Source organism: Lithobates pipiens, unplaced genomic scaffold, assembly GCF_037356315.1.
Source record: "Lithobates pipiens isolate NorthernLeopardFrog02 unplaced genomic scaffold, aLitPip1_a1.2 Scaffold_14, whole genome shotgun sequence".
Taxonomy (NCBI): domain Eukaryota; kingdom Metazoa; phylum Chordata; class Amphibia; order Anura; family Ranidae; genus Lithobates; species Lithobates pipiens.
In genome coordinates, this window is record NW_027507728.1 from 914,138 (window position 1) to 930,721 (window position 16,584).

Genomic DNA, 16,584 nt, shown 5'->3' on the forward strand with positions numbered 1-16,584 from the left:
AAAAAAACGTTGAATTGAAAATATAGCAAACGCCCATCCCTGTGGGTTTGCGGCAACGTCAGCACACCCCTCCTCTAGACACGTTGACGTCACTGCATATTGCAGCTAACCCGTAGGGACAGGCGTTTGCTATAACATCAGATAGCAATACCATATCATATAGCAATAATATCCGAGATGCAGGTTTTTGAAAGGAGCTCTGATAAGAACCAGGAGAGTCCATTTCCTCTATAGTCTAGAGCAGTGATCATCAACCCTGTCCTCAGGGCCCACTAACAGGCCAGGTTTGCAAAATAACTGAAATACGTTGCAGGTGATAGCATTTGCTGCTCATTGATTGCAGTATTCTAGTCTGCATCTCCCTAAGGTAATACATAAAACCTGGCCTGTTAGTGGGCCCTGAGGACAGGGTTGATGACCACTGCTCTAGAGGACACAGCACCCACAGTTGCCAAAAAGAATATATCAAATTTTGATTCGTCTGACCACAGAGCCGTTTTCCACTTTGCAACAGACCATTTTAAAGTTAGTTTTGGTCCAGAGACGATGGTAGCGTTTCTGGATCATGTTCAGATATGGATTATTTTTTGTATCATAGAGCTAATTTTATTCCTAAGCCCATGCAGTGATGTCCATCACAGAATCATGCCATTTTAAAGAGGAAGTAAACCCTGATGAGTTTACTTCCTCTTTCATTCCCCTGCAAAGGCAAAGCATAATGGACTACTATGCATCGCATCGCATCCATTATGTGTCACTTACCTGACACAGGAGCCAGCGCAGTCACCGCTGTCCCCTGTAGTCCGCTGCATCCATATTCTTGGTGGGGTCTCGCAGCTCCACCGCTGTCATTCGGCGAAGCCGCGATGACGTCACTCCCGCGCATTGGGCAAGGGAGCAGACACGCGCGGCAGCTCCGTTGTTGAGAATGACGCGCTCAGTGCGCCTGCACGCCGCTGTCTACGGCGCATCCGCCGTAGACAGCGGTGCCTGTTTTCGGGCAAATATCTCCTAAACCGTATAGGTTTAGGAGATATTTCTTGGACCTACAGGTAAGCCTTAATCTAGGCTTACCTGTAGGTCAAAGTTGGTTGTAAGGGTTTACAACCACTTTAAATGCAGTGCTGTTTGAGGGCCAGAAGATGACGGGGTTCCAATATTGTGTGTAGGCCTTGTCTCTTGTGCACATAGATTTCTCCAGATTTTTGGAATCTTTTGATATTATGTACGGTAGATGATGATATATTTAAAAAGTCTTTGTAATTTTATGTGGTGGAACGTTATTCTGAAATTGTCTGACAACTTTTAGATGCAGCTTTTAACAGGATTGGGGAACCTCTGCCCACATTTACTTCTGAGACTCTCTAAGATGCTCTCTTTATACCAAGTCATGTTACTAAACTGTTTCCAATTCACCCAATTAGTTGCAAACAATTTTTACAGCTCTTCCTTGTTAGTATGTTAGTACCACTTACTTTGCTATCTTTTTTGTTACCCTGTACCAACTTTGAGACATGGCTGCCATCAATTTTAAAATTTTAATTTTATCTATTTAAACATTTGATATGTTTTTATTTTCTATTGTGAATATAAGATGGGAGATATGCAAATCATTACACTCTGTTTTTGTGTAGATTTTAAACAGTGTCCCAACTGGAACTGTGGTTATAATTTACAACGTTCATAATATGCAAATATTCGATTCATATCAAGTTCCATTAAAGGGGTTGTAAACCCTTGAGGTTTTTCACCTTAATGCATATTCCATGCATTAAGGTGAAAATAGGACTTTTATAACAGCTTACCTGTAAAATACTTTTCTTTGAAGTACATCAGGGGACACATAGCCATAGTAGTTACTATGTGGGTTATAGGCCACCTTCAGGTGATGGACACTGGCACACCCTAAGACAGGAAGTCCACTTCCTATATAACCCCTCCCACTACTGGGAGTACCTCCGTTTTTGTAGCAAAGCAATACACATGTATACTAGAAAGAAGGGAGGGACCTCTGTGTCCCATGATGTACATCAAAGAAAAGGATTTTACAGGTAAGCTGTTATAAAAATCCTATTTTCTTATCGTACATCATGGGATACAGAGCCATAGCAGTTACTATGTGGGATGTCAAATGAAGGGAGGGACACAAAACAAAAGTAGGGCACCAAGAGACTAGATGACTTATCCTGCAGCGCACTGCACCCAAAGGCGATATCCTCATGACCTTTTACATCTACTTGATAGAATCTAGTAAAAGTATGGACTGAACACTAAGTTGCGGTCTTGCAGATTTGAGCCATGGAGGCTTGGTGATGCACTGCCCAGGAGGTACTAACAGACCTTTAGTTATCCTTTAAATCTCTATCTGTATCCAGAATGACAGAATACTATAGGAACACAAGAGCTCTTTCAGGAAGACTTCACCAGTTGTATAAAATTAGGGTTGCACCGACACTGGTGCCGATACTAATCATTTGCATGAGTATCGGTACTCGTGCAAATGCCCCGATACCAAAAACGATACCTTTGGGCTCGGTACTTTCAGCAGGTATTCCCTGCGCCGCCCTGTCTGCTTCCATTGACACAGGCAGGGTGGTCCCCCTCCCCCATTTGATTGACAGCAGCGGGAACCATGGTATCAACATGCCCAGTGAAGAGGGAGACAGCAGAGAGCGCCGATGCTCTTGTGCAAATCACTGGCTCAAGATCAGGCAAAGTATAAGGGTAGGGGCTGGGGAGATCCTGCAGCACAGAAGGTTGTTTAACTAAATGCATAGACTGCAATAAGGTAAAAAACCTTAAAGCGGAGGTCCACCCTAAAGTGGACCTCCGCTCATCGGAACCCTCCCCCCCTCCGGCGTCACAATTGGCACCTTTCAGGGGGGAGGGGGGGGTGCAGATACCTGTACAGTACAGGTATTCTGCACCCACTTCCGGGATAGCTCTCTGCGGAAAGGGGCGTAGATTACGCCCCTTTCCGCAAGTGCCCGCCCCTTTCCGCAAATGCCCTGCTGCCTGCTGGGAAACACACAGATCCCAGAGGCAGCGGGGACCGTCCTTATTGCGCAGCGCGATTCGCGCATGCGCAGTAGGGAACCGGGAAATGAAGCCGAAAGGCTCCATTTCCTGATTCCCATACCCAAGATGGCGGCGGCAGCACCCGACAGACGATCTAGAGATCGGCTTCGGGTGCCGACATCACGGGCGCGCTGGACAGGTAAGTGTCACTATTTTAAAAGTCAGCAGCTGCAGTATTTGTAGCTGCTGGCTTTTAAAAAATAAAAAATAAAAAACGCGGAGTCCCGGCGGACTCCCGCTTTAAGGCTTTAGAACCATTTAAATGTCCTAGCAGATTTAAATACATTAACAAAGCCAGACTCCAGCTCACACTTTATAATCAGTTACAGGAAGCATTTTTTTCATTTTTGGAAAAAAGGTTTACATGAATAAAAGTTGATCATTGTAAGCACCCCCTGCAGGGATAAATGGGTTGTTTCATCCCTGTGATGGATACATCTGGAAGAGAGCTTGTTCTTTTTTGAGAAACATACTTCCTGGCTGGATCACTAGATGATAATAGAAGAAAGCAAGCCTACAAAAGGAAAGCAAATGCAGACACTACATCAAAGAATTGGTAAGCTTCAATATAATACATAATATACACACAGGTCGAGGGGTGAGCATACACCATGTGTCCTCACAGCAAACAGCATGCTATGGGGACACTCAAAGTGGAGGAGCCAAGATCGCTGCCAGGGACCAGAGAAGAGGAGGATCGAGCCCCTCTGTGCAATACCGCTGTTTGTTATTTTAATATATATTTTTTTAAATTCAGATTTTATAAAAACTAAGAATTAAAGTGTTACTAAAGACATTTATGCACAGACCTGGAGAGAGCGAGAGAGCAAGAAGAAAATTAGGCTGATTGTCACAATAAAAAAAATAAACAGAGACAGCACCAGACTATAAAGCCATATATTTCTAAACAAATTCTACACACAGCAATCAACTGTTTGAGATTTCCCAGATTTTAAGTGCTTTGTTTTGGTCACTGGAACGGTGTCCATCTTTGTAATGCCAAACCGAAAACTAGGTGGTTTGAAGAGGACTCACAGCTGCTCTTGTCCACAATGAGCGTTACCTATTCTGCTCCTTCAACAGCCACAGTAGAAATAGCTTTTACATAGTAGGGTCCATCCCGCAGATAAGCACGCAGTCTCAGATAATGTTGATTACCAAACACTTCTGCTATGGTTTTTGAGTTCACCAGAGCTTTTACGAGTTCAAATTTGGTATCCTTTGAATCTTTGTCTGGGTCGACAGTTCTGTCTATAATATATTCTACAAATCCAGGGCTTTCAATCATCTGTTTCTGTGCCCAGGACTGGTTGGCAATGGCCTATGTGAAACAGAACAGATAATGAGATAACTTACAGTAAGACGGTATAAAAAAAGTACACCACTTGATTTCCATGTTGATATTGGGACAAGCTTTGGACAATATTTCTGAAAGGAGGGTGTAAACCTCACAAGGTGGTAGGTAAGCACCTGGGGGGTGTGTGTGCACGTGTGTGTGTGTGTGCGCGAGTGTGAACTGATGGGTACATTTTCTACCTTCTTTTGTAGAAGCGGACATAGTGGCTAGACCAATAGGTGAAACCTTACCAATGTACACTATAATAGGTCCTTGTTTATGTTTTGAAACCACCGCCTGGCTGACTTTGCTGGTTTACCAACTGCTCTGCATCGTAGCACAATTAGTTTTTTTCCCCCCTTCTATCTACTTGCTGCATGGGAGAGAAACATGGCATAAGAGCTGAATGAAGGCCACCGTCATTCTCATGGCTTTCCTTAGTGGTGCTTCGAGGTAGAAATTGGCAGTTTAGGGTGAACGGCACTATTTTTTTACCACTTGGCTACACTTTCATCCCATCTGGCTAAGAAAAAGCCTGTGGAGAACTCCAATGGCTAGATAGCACTTCCCAAAGCTACATAAAAAGAAAATTCTTTCCAATGGGGTATATGCTTAATTTGGTATTTAAAGTGTATCTAAAGCGATTTTTATTTTAGGTCTGGATAGAGTAGGGAAAGGATAAAACCGTTGTCACTTCAGGGAAACATGGGCAGGTTGGATGAACTACTCCACTGATATACCAAATACCTAAATGTTAATGGTGCAACCCCACCCTTAGTATTCCAACAGACCATTACTGACCACTTTTTGTAGACTCACCCCCATAACCATCTTTAGTGTCGGTTTTAGTTTCTTAAATAAGCCCCTTTTTTCTGTTTCTTTTCTTTCTGGGTGTCACAATACATTTTGCTACTATCAGTACTTGAGCTGTATTGATGACTATGTTCTACTGACCTACACAGTGTTCATGCTATAGCACAATTGAATATATGGATTGTATACACCAGAGCCTTTTATTTCTAGTTGTGTACAGCCTACTCCTCAAATATGTGACTTCTGTACTGTTTTTGTTTTTTATCTTTGTATTGTAAAACTTTTACAAAAACTTGATTATAGAACAAAAAGAAAAAAAAAAACGCTGTCACTTTTTCATTATTTATATGCCACTATGTTAATTTCCTGTATCTACAACAGGAAATGTGAGGGAAACCCACTGGAAAATTTCCCCACTATTCCTGTTCCCATGATAACGCAATATACCGTGTTTTCCTCCACTTTTAGCCTCAGTGATAGCGGCTATCAGAGAAAATAGAGAGAATTTCCCTAGAAAACGTACGTATAGTGTTTTAAAGTGGAAGTAAACCCATCGATTTAAGCAGTTAAAAAAAAAAAAAAAAAAAAAAAGGCATGCCGGGAATGCTAACTGCACATTGGCTGTGCTCTCAGCCAAACTATCAAACCACCCAATGGCTGGTGTCATAACGAATCACATGTGCAGTAGAGGTCGACCAATATATCGGCCAATATTTGCCGTTTTTTAATTAATCGGCATCGGCCGATTGTGCTGATAAAAAGCCGATGTAGAACCTTCAGGGACTGGGACTTTGAAATGACTTCTGTATAGAAGTCAGTGTAAGTTGCCATAGAAATGTCTTCCTCCTCTCTGGGCAGGCTGCCAAGAAAAGAACAAAATGATACAATGTTTACACTTCAATGAATGAAATCATCTCAGTGTGTAGAAGTTCTCAGTTTAACCATTTAAAGACTAAATCTTTTCTGACACTTGTTGCTTACAAGTAAAAATCCTGTATTTTCTGCCAGAAAATCACTTAGACCCCCCAAAAAGTATATATATTTTTTTAGCAGAGATCCTAGGGAATAAAATAGTGTTTGTTGCAAAGAGGTCTTTCAAATGCATTTTTTTTGGGAAAAAAAAATACACTATTTAAAAAATAAAAAAAACAGTAAAGTTAGCCCATTTTTTTTTTTCGTCCAAAAGTTTTGACTACCTGTTTTTATTTAATATATAGCTTTTTTTTTCTTATCTAAATCATACATACAAGTAAACTGATTGGAGGTTTGTTTTGTTTAACCACTTCAGGACCGCCGTATTGCCAATGTACGTCAACACAATGGCACAGGCAGGCACAATCACGTAGATGTACGTGCCTGCCTTCCAGTGGGTGGGGGGTCCGATCGGACCCCCTCCCGTTGGATACGACGGTCCGGTTCGCTCCAGGAGCGCTCCGTGATGAGGGGATGGCCGTTGGTTTTCGGCCACCCCCTCTGGATCGCTCCTGGCCAATGAGAAGCTTCCTCCCACTGTGTATTGTATAGCATGTGTGAGCAATATATCATTTAGTGACAACTTTGTGCAAAAAAAAAAAAAAAGTTTGTAATATTCCCGCAACTTTTGGCAAAATATAAAATATTCCATGGACTCAACATGCCTCTCAGTAAATAGCTTGGGGTGTCTACTTTCCAAAATGGGGTCATTTGGGGGGGTTTTGTGCTATTTTGGCATTTTATGGCCTTCGAAACTGTGATAGGTAGTGAGGAGTGAAATCAAAAATTTGCACCCTTAGAAATCCTGAAGGTGGTGATTGGTTTTCGGGGTGCCGTGCGCGACTAGACTCCCAAAAAGTCCCACACATGTGGTATCCCCATACTCGGGAGAAGTAGCGGAATATATTTTGGGGTGCAATTCCACATATAACCATGGCATGTGTGAGCAATATATCATTTAGTGACAACTTTTTGTAAAAAATTTTTTTTTTTTTTTTTTTTTGTCATTATTCAATCCCTTAGGACAAAAAAAAAAAATATTCAATGGGCTCAACATACCCATCAGCAATTTCCTTGGGGTGTCTACTTTCCAAAATGGGGTCATTTGGGGGGGGTTTTGTACTGCCCTGCCATTTTAGCACCTCAAGAAATGAGATCGGCAGTCATAAATTAAATGCTGTGTAAATTCCAGAAAATGTACTCTAGTTTGTAGACGCTATAACTTTTGCGCAAACCAAAAAATATACGCTTATTGACATTTTTTTTACTAAAGACATGTGGCTGAATAAATTTTGCCCTCAATGTATGACTAAAATTTAGTTTATTCGATTTTTCTTATAACAAAAAGAAGAAAATATCTTTTTTTTTCAAAATTTTCGCTCTTTTTCCATTTATATCGCAAAAAAAAAAAAAAAAAAAAAAAAAAAAAAAAAAAATCGCAGAGGCAATCAAATACCATCAAACGAAAGCTCTATTTGTGGGAAGAAAAGGACGCAAATTTCGTTTGGGTGCAATATTGCATGACCGCGCAATTACCAGTTAAAGCAGCGCAGTGCGAAATTGCAAAAAGACCTCTGGTCCTTAACCACTTGCTTACTGGGCACTTAAACACCATTCTGCCCAGACCAATTTTCAGCTTTCGGTGCTCTCACAATTTGAATGACAATTACTCAGTCATGCAACACTGTACCCAAATGAATTTTTTGTCCTTTTTTTCCCCACAAATAGAGCTTTCTTTTGGTGGTATTTGATCACCTCTGGGGTTTTTATTTTTTGCGCTATAAATGAAAAAAGACCGAAAATATTGAAAAAAAACGCATATTTCTTTGTTTCTGTGACAGAATTATGCAAATTATTAATTTTTCTTCATAAATTTTGGTCACAATTTATACTGCTACATATCTTTGGTAAAAATAACCCAAATTAGTGGATATTATTTGGTCTTTGTGAAAGTTAGAGCGTCTACAAGCTGTGGTGCGAATCGCACAAAATTGATCACACCTGATGTACTGGTGGCCTATCTCGCTTCTTGTGACCCGAACAAGTCAGGAAAGTACAAATACCCCCCAAATGACCCCTTTTTGGAAAGTAGACATTCCAAGGTATTTAGTAAGAGGCGTAGTGAGCTTTTTGATGTTGTCATTTTTTTCCCACAATTCTTTGCAAAATTAAGATTTTTCATTTTTTTTTTTTTCTCCACAAAATTGTCATTGTAATAGGTTATTTCTCTCACGTGGCATGTGTATACCACAAATGACACCCCCCAAAAAATTCTGCTACTCCTCCTGAGTATTACAATACCACATGTGTGTGACTTTTTCACAGCCTGGCCACATAGAGAGGCCCAACATGCAGGTAGCGCCATCATGTGTTCTAGGAACATAAATTACACATCTAACTTGTTGACTATTTATTACACTTTTGAAGCACCAGGACAATGACACGTGACACTGATGACAGATGGCACTGATACGTGGCAATGATGACACTTATACGTGGCACTGATGACAGGTGGCACTGATGACAGATGGCACTAATATGTGGCACTGATGACAGATGGCACTAATATGTGGCACTGATGACGCGTGGTACTAATACGTGGCACTGAAGACACGTGGTACTAATACGTGGCACTGAAGACACGTGGTACTAATACGTGGCACTGAAGACACGTGGCACTAATATGTGCCACCGATGACAGATGGCACTAATATGTGCCACCGATGACAGATGGCACTAATACATGACACCGATGACGCGTGACACTGACAACAGATGGCACGTGACACTGACAGGTGGCACTGATGACAAATGGCACTGATACGTGGCACTGATGACAGATGGCACTATGTGGCACTGACGGCAGGTGGCACTGGGGGCAGGTGGCACTGGGGGCAGGTGGCACTGCTAGGGGAGGATGGCACTGCTAGGGGAGGATGGCACTGCTAGGGGAGGATGGCACTGCTAGGGGAGGATGGCACTTTATTTTTTTACTTTTTTTTTTTTCACAGGCAGAACGGCTGCCACTGCAGCCGTTCATCTCTCCCCTCTCGCACTGTCTGTGCGAGGAAGGAGAGCGGCGCTGAGAGATGATCTCATATGTTTACATATGAGATCATCTCCCATTGGACACGCCGATCACGCTGTAAACGGCCGCTGTGATTGGCCGTTTACAGCGATCTGTGTTTGCCTGTCCCCGGGGGACACGGCGAACACAGAACTTCCGCGATGCGCGCCGGCGCGCATTGCGGAAGTAAACATCAGGCCGTCCAGGGACGACCGCCCGGACGAACGCGCCTGCTCTACGGCCGTCATTCGGCTATAGGGCGGGCGCGAGGAGGTTAAGGTGTTTATTGGTCCGGAGCTGAAGTGGTTAATAAATGTTTAAATGTAAGAAATTTTCTGCATCACTTTCACAGTGGAGCGGGCAGGCGTTGATGGTAAAACGCAAGTTTTAGCGGCTCTTTACCATCATTTTAGCGGTGCTATTTGGCTGCTAGTGGGGCACATCTAACCCAGCTAGCAGCCAAGGAAGAGGTTAAATGCGCCCGTGAAGCACTGCTGCCAAATCGCATTGTATGCGCTTCGGCAGTGGTGCCCATTCATATCAATGGGCAGGAGTGGTGGAGGAGCGGTATACACCACTCCAAACGTGCTGCTTGCAGGACTTTTTTTTAAGATCCTGCCAGCGCATCGCCTCAGTGTGAAAGCACTCTGCCTTTCACACAGACTGCAGGGAAGCCATTTTGCAGGCACTTTACAGGCGCTATTTTTAGCCCAAAAGCGCCTGAAAAAACGCCCCAGTGGGAAAGGTGTGTTAGATCAAGGGGGATTAAAAAAAAAAAAAAAAAAGGAAAAAAAAAAAATAAATAAAATAAAAATCGGCCTAACATATCGGCCCAAAAAAAAAAAAAAAAAAAAAAAAAAAAAAAAAAAAAAAAAAAAAAAATCGGCATCATATATCGGCTATCGGCCGCCATGATTTCTAAATATCGGCATCGGCCAGAGAAAAACCCATATCGGTCGACCTCTAATGTGCAGCACCATAGCCGATAATGATTAAACAGAGGCAAAGATGGCAGCTTCCTTGGCTGAAAACGATAGGGGAGTTTACTTCCACTTTAAACCTGACAGAGGTTTTTACCCTTTCACACTATATCCAAAACTAATGATACAGTTAAATATGAAGGGACATTTACAGTTCAGAAACACCTCAGGGTAATTACTATTTCCTGTCAAACCTCTAGAACATTGATATGCAATTAGTGGACCTCCAGCTGTTGCTAAACTACAAGTCCCATCATGCCCCTGCCTCTGACTGACATGCTTGTGGCTCTAAGAGTCTTGCTATGCCTCATGGGACTTGTAGTTCTGCAACAGCTGGAGGTCCACTACTTGCTTATCCCTGCTCTAGAATTTTCAGGCAAGGTTCTGTCAATGAAAACCATTATGTGAACTCACAGTGAAAACCTTCAGTGCAGCACAGTGCAGTTCAGGGAAGGGCTGGGTGGCGATGCTGTGGAACAAATCCATTGGCTGGTTGGACAGACAAGTAAACCAACTTTCTGACATGGCCAGAAGATCTTCGGTGTGGTGATCCTCCTGCAAGAGAAAAAGTGCATACTGCTATAACTGGCTGCTGTTACATCAACTGCCCTGCATACACCTTGACTGATGACTCCATACAAGCAAAGAAAACGTTTCATCGGCTGGAAGAAATGAATGTCTGTAGTGTGTCTCTATTCATTCTCCAGTATAGCATCAAAACAAGTTTTGCCAGTAAGCAGCTGTATTTCCTTCCTGCAGCTGTCCGTCTACAACCATGCAGTTGCTGTTGTCCTCTTCTGAACAGCTCTAAACACAGTCAGAGTACAATTTGGTAAATGGTATAAAATTTTGACAGGTTACCTAATCTGGCTGGTGAAATGCTTTGTAACCACTAGCTTACTGAGGGAATTTTAACATTTTTCACGTACATTTTAAAGTCTGGATTTTTTAGCTAGAAAATTACTTACACCTTGCAAACGTTATATATTTTATAAAAGCAAAGTCCTTGGAGAATAAAATGGTGGCTGTTGCAATTGTTTGTGTTACATGAACTTTACACAGCTGTTAATCAAATGCAATTTTTCATGAAAAAAAAAAATACAACTATGAATTTTACTGCACACAAACACAAAAGATAGCAAACATGTGAAGATTTAAAACTGCACACACTTGTGAAATGGCAGCAAGCTACGGTACCTAAAATTAAAAGCATTTCTTACAAGTCCTTTACAGGTTATCAGCTTAGAGTTAAAAGAGAAGTTCAGGAATTGAAAAAAAAAAAAAAAAAAAACAATGATACTCACCTAGGTGGATGCAGCATTGGCCCAGTGCTGCATCTTATCCTCCACTGCCTCTAAGGCCCCTTTTACACTAGGGCGGTGCGGCCGTCGGCGGTAAAGCGCCGCTATTTTTAGCGTCGCTTTACCGTTTTTTTAGCGGCGGTCTGCGGGCGCCAGCGGGGTGGTTTTAACCCCCGCTAGCGGCCAAAAAAGGGTTAAAACCGCCCGCAAAGCGCAGCTGCAGTGGCGCTTTGCGGGCAGTATAGCCGCGCTGTCCCATTCATTTCAATGGGTAGGAGCGGTTTAGGAGCTGTGAATACACCACTCCTTCACCGCTCCAAAGATTTGGCTAGCAGGACTTTTTTCACCCTCCTGCTAGCGCACCGGAGTGAAAGGGGCCTGTTTTTTCAGGCGCTACACAGGCGCTATTTTTAGCTCTGTAACGCCTGAAAACCGCCCCAGTGTGAAAGGAAGACTGAGAACTGAGCTATCAAAAACTGCTGGTCACTCAGTTTTCGGTCTTCAGTGAGCAGAGAGCCGGTGACAGTCAGTCACCGTCTCTCTCCTCTGGCTCTCCAGTGCTTAGTGGAGCCCTGGGCTGTGGAGGGGGTGGAAGCGGCTGGCTCACTCTCCCAGCGGCTCTCTGAGGAGCTAACAGCTGCTAGTCCAGACATCTGGGTGGATCCCCACATTAAAGTCGGGAACTGTCCAGAGACTGGACAGACTGAGTGACGTCATCCGACAGTGGCCCTCTATTGGCTGAAAATGGTTCACAGGAGTGCTGAACGAAGTGCACTCCAGTGACCTACAGTAAAAGTAGGGTCAAAAGAGCAAGACCCCTTGTGATAACTTTGGTCAGTGGCAGGTACTCTTTATTGAGACAACAGGGGTCGCATTAGACCCCCAATGCCTCCCCTGCCCTCCAAGGCAGCTGTAATGGCTTTCAAACAAAATGATGAAGTCCTTGTTGTTTCCCGCTTCATTCAACACCGAGATCTGGAAACGGATGTATATAAATTTGCACTGGTTGGCAAGCACAGTTTCTCTTGATATGATTGATGATAACTACAGTAAAAAAAACTTAAAACAGCATCTAGTCCACTAAAAAGAGTGCTCAACACTCTAAATGCCTATTTTATTTACCTGAAACCAAAGCCACATGATGTGGATATCTCTTAGGACCAGCTCACACCGCAACATGGTGCAGGAAAGGTACATTCCGTGCATGTTTTCCACACTGCATGTGAACAAGCTGCCCTTGCACGATGTGTGCGGTGTCAATTAATTGTTAAGGGCACCCTATTGCATTGCAGTATCATGTGGTTTGGTGCAGTGCAATCTGAAACAGTAGTGCTGTAGGGCTGTCAAAATTGTAACATGCGCATTCCAGTGTGATCTGACCCTTATTGGTGGAGGCGACACCTGCAGCCGCTAGGTCCTCTATCTATTGGCTCCAGAGAGAAAAGAACGCATGGGGGTATTAAGGGGATCAGTGCCCAAGTAGATAACAAGTAGGGAAAAATGCTTGGCTTAGAGGAAACTGTGACACTTGATCCATTACACTGCAGGGTGGCTTAGGAAGAGATATTTGGAATCAAGTAGCAAGATAACTAATGCACAATGCACCATTTAAATTTAAATTTTTCCCTGAAGTTGGGTTTTAACTGTTACATTTATCGGGATAATCAAAATCTGCTAAAATTACAGTCGTGTTGAAAAGATTTTACCACCATCTATTACAAAAAGAGGTACCAAAGCTGACGTTTTTCCATTGCAAATTGTTCAGTAAACTCGAGATGTCTACACAATTTCAGTCTGCTCTCCAAGCTCTATCTCCACACAGAATTATTACCAGCAGCTGTCAGCCTGACAACTGTAAGCCCTTGTACACACGGTCGGAGATTCCGACAACCAAATCTGTCGGATTTTGTCCGAAACTGTTGCATACACACGGTCGGACAAAGTTGTCGGAAAATCCGATCGTTCAGAACGTGATGACGTTATTTTGTTACGACCGGACTATGTTCAGGCTAGTAGCCAATAGCTTTGGTGAAGGAATTTGATCTGAGCATGTGTGGAACTTTGTCCGATCGGAATTCTCTACACATGATCGGAGTATGTCCGATCGGAGCATTTTTGTCGGACAATATTTCAGGCAAGTTGGAAAATTTGGTCCGAAGGATATTCCGACGGAAACAGTTCGATGCAGACCACACACAGTCGAAATATACGACAAAACGCTCCGATCGGACACATTCCGTCGGAATCTCCGATCGGGTGTACAAGGGCTAAGAGAACTATACACTTATATTACCAGTTAACTGAAACAAAGCACTTATGTTGGCTAGTTTAGGCTTCCACATTTAATGAAAAGGGGCCTTTCTATCTCAGTGATGTCATCAAAGAGAAAGGGTGTAGATATGAGTCTGTATAGGCCATTACAGACCCAGTGATTGCAGCAAATTATTTTTTTTGGTTTATAGAACAAGCCATGTAATAGCAGCACTCACTGGCAGGGATAGAAGGGATGCAATGGAGTCCAAACATCGCACTCTCATCTCTGTAGGGGCATTTTTTGCATGGTGTCCAATTCGCTTAAAAACATTGTTAAACCTGGGTCCTGGAGGAAAGAAAAAAAAAATGAGAAAATGTTATTCACTGGAAAGATGGACATTAAAAAGGTAAAATTACAGCTGGGAAATGAGGCAGGAAAAAGGGAAAGGATCCATTATTATAGGTTCTGAATTTGTTTGTGTTGAGTACATGCAGATCTGCACTATAAAATTTGTGAACAATTATCTGATCTCATTAGGCATCCCCTGGTTCCCATCCCAGGTTAGACACATAATACAGGACAAGAAGACCTGGCTTGAAATCTGTGTTTAATCTCATCACAAAAGTGATCGGTAAGGCTGAGGTCAGGGCTCTGTTCGAGCCACTTGAGCACCTTCACACCAAACCATGGGGAAATTGCTAAAGCCGGAGCACATGGAATCTGGAGAAGCTATGCATAATAACCAATCATTCTATCTTCAACTTAAGCTTTGAAAATGAAAACTGGAATCTGATTGCTTAGAGCAATCCTTTTACAAAAAAAAACAGAAGGCAACTGTAGTTGAACAATTAAATACACAGCTGAAACATTTAAATACGGCTTTATCTACCAAAAGTTTTGAAAAATGAACTATGACCATACATTTCAGAGCCAGCAGTCTGTTTACAGTATGCTTTTATCTCTGAAAATGCTATAATCCTCTCCTATGATATAACTGCCTATGCAAATATTCTATTTTTGTGCAAATTGTATAAAAGTTTTGACTCCAACAGGTTACCTAATCTGGCAGGAACAATTTATTATGTTCGGTCTGTAACACAGACAATACAAGCCAGCATACAGTCAAGAAACTTGAATCATTTCAATAGGTAAATTAGGAAATGAAGGAAAATAATGCAGTTTTATCAAAACAGCGTAATGCGCATATCAAATTACTTGTGCATTAAATAATATTTCCACTTCTTCAGTCAGCTTTGATCAGACAAAAATTTGCCTTTCATAATAATCTGTAGCCAGGATATCCCAGAATGCTCATCGCCTCTTATTTAACTGGCAATATTTAGTAATAAAGATATTCCCTTCTATTATGTTTTTTTTTTTTTTTTTTTTTATCAGATACAGCTTTACTGAGTTTCGCAAGTTTACAAAAGCTAAGAAAATACAAAAAAATAAAATAAAAAAAAAAGTACCACCCCTTTTCTTGTTAACCACTTGCTTACTGGGCACTTAAACCCCCCTCCTGCCCAGACCAATTTTCAGCTTTCAGCGCTGATGCACTTTGAATGACAATTGCGCAGCCATATAACACTGTACCCAAATGAAATTTTTATCATTTTTTTCCCACAAATAGAGCTTTCTTTTGGTGGTATTTAATTACAGCTGGGAGTTTTATTTTTTGCTAAACAAACAAAAAAAGATGCAAAATAAAAAAATCATGTTTCATAGTTTGTTATAAAATTTTGCAAACAGGTCATTTATCTCCTGCATTGAAATGCGCTGATGAGGCGGCACTGATAGGAAAAGTTAAGGCGGCACTAATAGGCACAGATAAGGTGGCACCGATAGGCACAGATAAGGCAGTACTGATGGGCACAGATAAGGCGGCACTGATGGGCACAGATAAGATGACACTAATGGGTGGCACTAAGGGGCACTGATAGATGGGACTGATGAGCACTGATAGGTGGCACTGCTGGGCACTGGGGTGCAGTACTGTTGTTGAGGCAGATTATGGGCACTGATAGGTGGCACTGTGGGCACTGATGGGTGGCACTTTTTATTATTATCTAGGTGGCACTGGCAGGGGGCAGGTGGGCACTGATAAGCTGGCCGTGATCGGGACTGATGTCCCGATCATGGCCGCCGGTGATCGGGTTTTTTTCTCCTCCTGTGTCACATGATCAGCTGTCATTGGCTGAAAGCTGATCATGTGGTAAGGGGTCGGGATCGACCCCTTGCTCCGATCCGTGATCAGGCGAGTCTCATAGACTCGCTGATCACAGAGTGCGCCACGCGCGCACCTCAGGGGGCGCGCAGGCCGCTAGTGCACGGGACGACGTCAATAGACGTCGTCCCGGCAAATCAGGTCCGCGCTGTAGTCGTCATTCGGCTATAGCACGGATCCCTAGTGGTTAAAAGAAATACAAAAACTTTTATGCACTCCTGCAGTAACACCCCTCATTCAAACACTATTGTATATACCTTCATAGCACTCTGTTAATAATGTTCATATAATGTGTAGTGGTACAGGGGAGAGAGGGAGAGGGATCTTCCAACACTTTAGAAAGTCCTTTCTTGCATTACAAGAGGTATAGACTCTAGAGAGAGAGGTATCATGTTGCCCATGTACAAATCATTAGTAAGAACTCTTCTGGAATATGCAGTTCAGTTTTGGGCACCAGTTCTCAAAAAAGGATATTGGGGAACTGGAGAAAGTGGAAAGAAGGGGGGATATGATCAACATTTACAAATATATAAGGGGTCCATATAGTGAACTTGTTATT

General features: G+C 42.5%; 1 protein-coding gene across 1 annotated transcript in view; it reads right to left on the bottom strand.

Annotated features, from left to right (window-relative positions):
* Positions 1-3,959: 3,959 nt before the first annotated feature.
* PSMD5 (proteasome 26S subunit, non-ATPase 5) overlaps positions 3,960-16,584 on the bottom strand; it is a 31,918-nt gene continuing 19,293 nt past the window's right edge. Inside the window, exons 8-10 of the mRNA XM_077479150.1 lie at positions 14,037-14,146; positions 10,661-10,801; positions 3,960-4,399 (exon numbers count right to left, since the gene is read on the bottom strand). Coding sequence (XP_077335276.1) covers positions 4,142-4,399; positions 10,661-10,801; positions 14,037-14,146 — 509 coding nt within the window. The 3' untranslated portion in view covers positions 3,960-4,141. The remainder of the gene's footprint in view (positions 4,400-10,660; positions 10,802-14,036; positions 14,147-16,584) is intronic.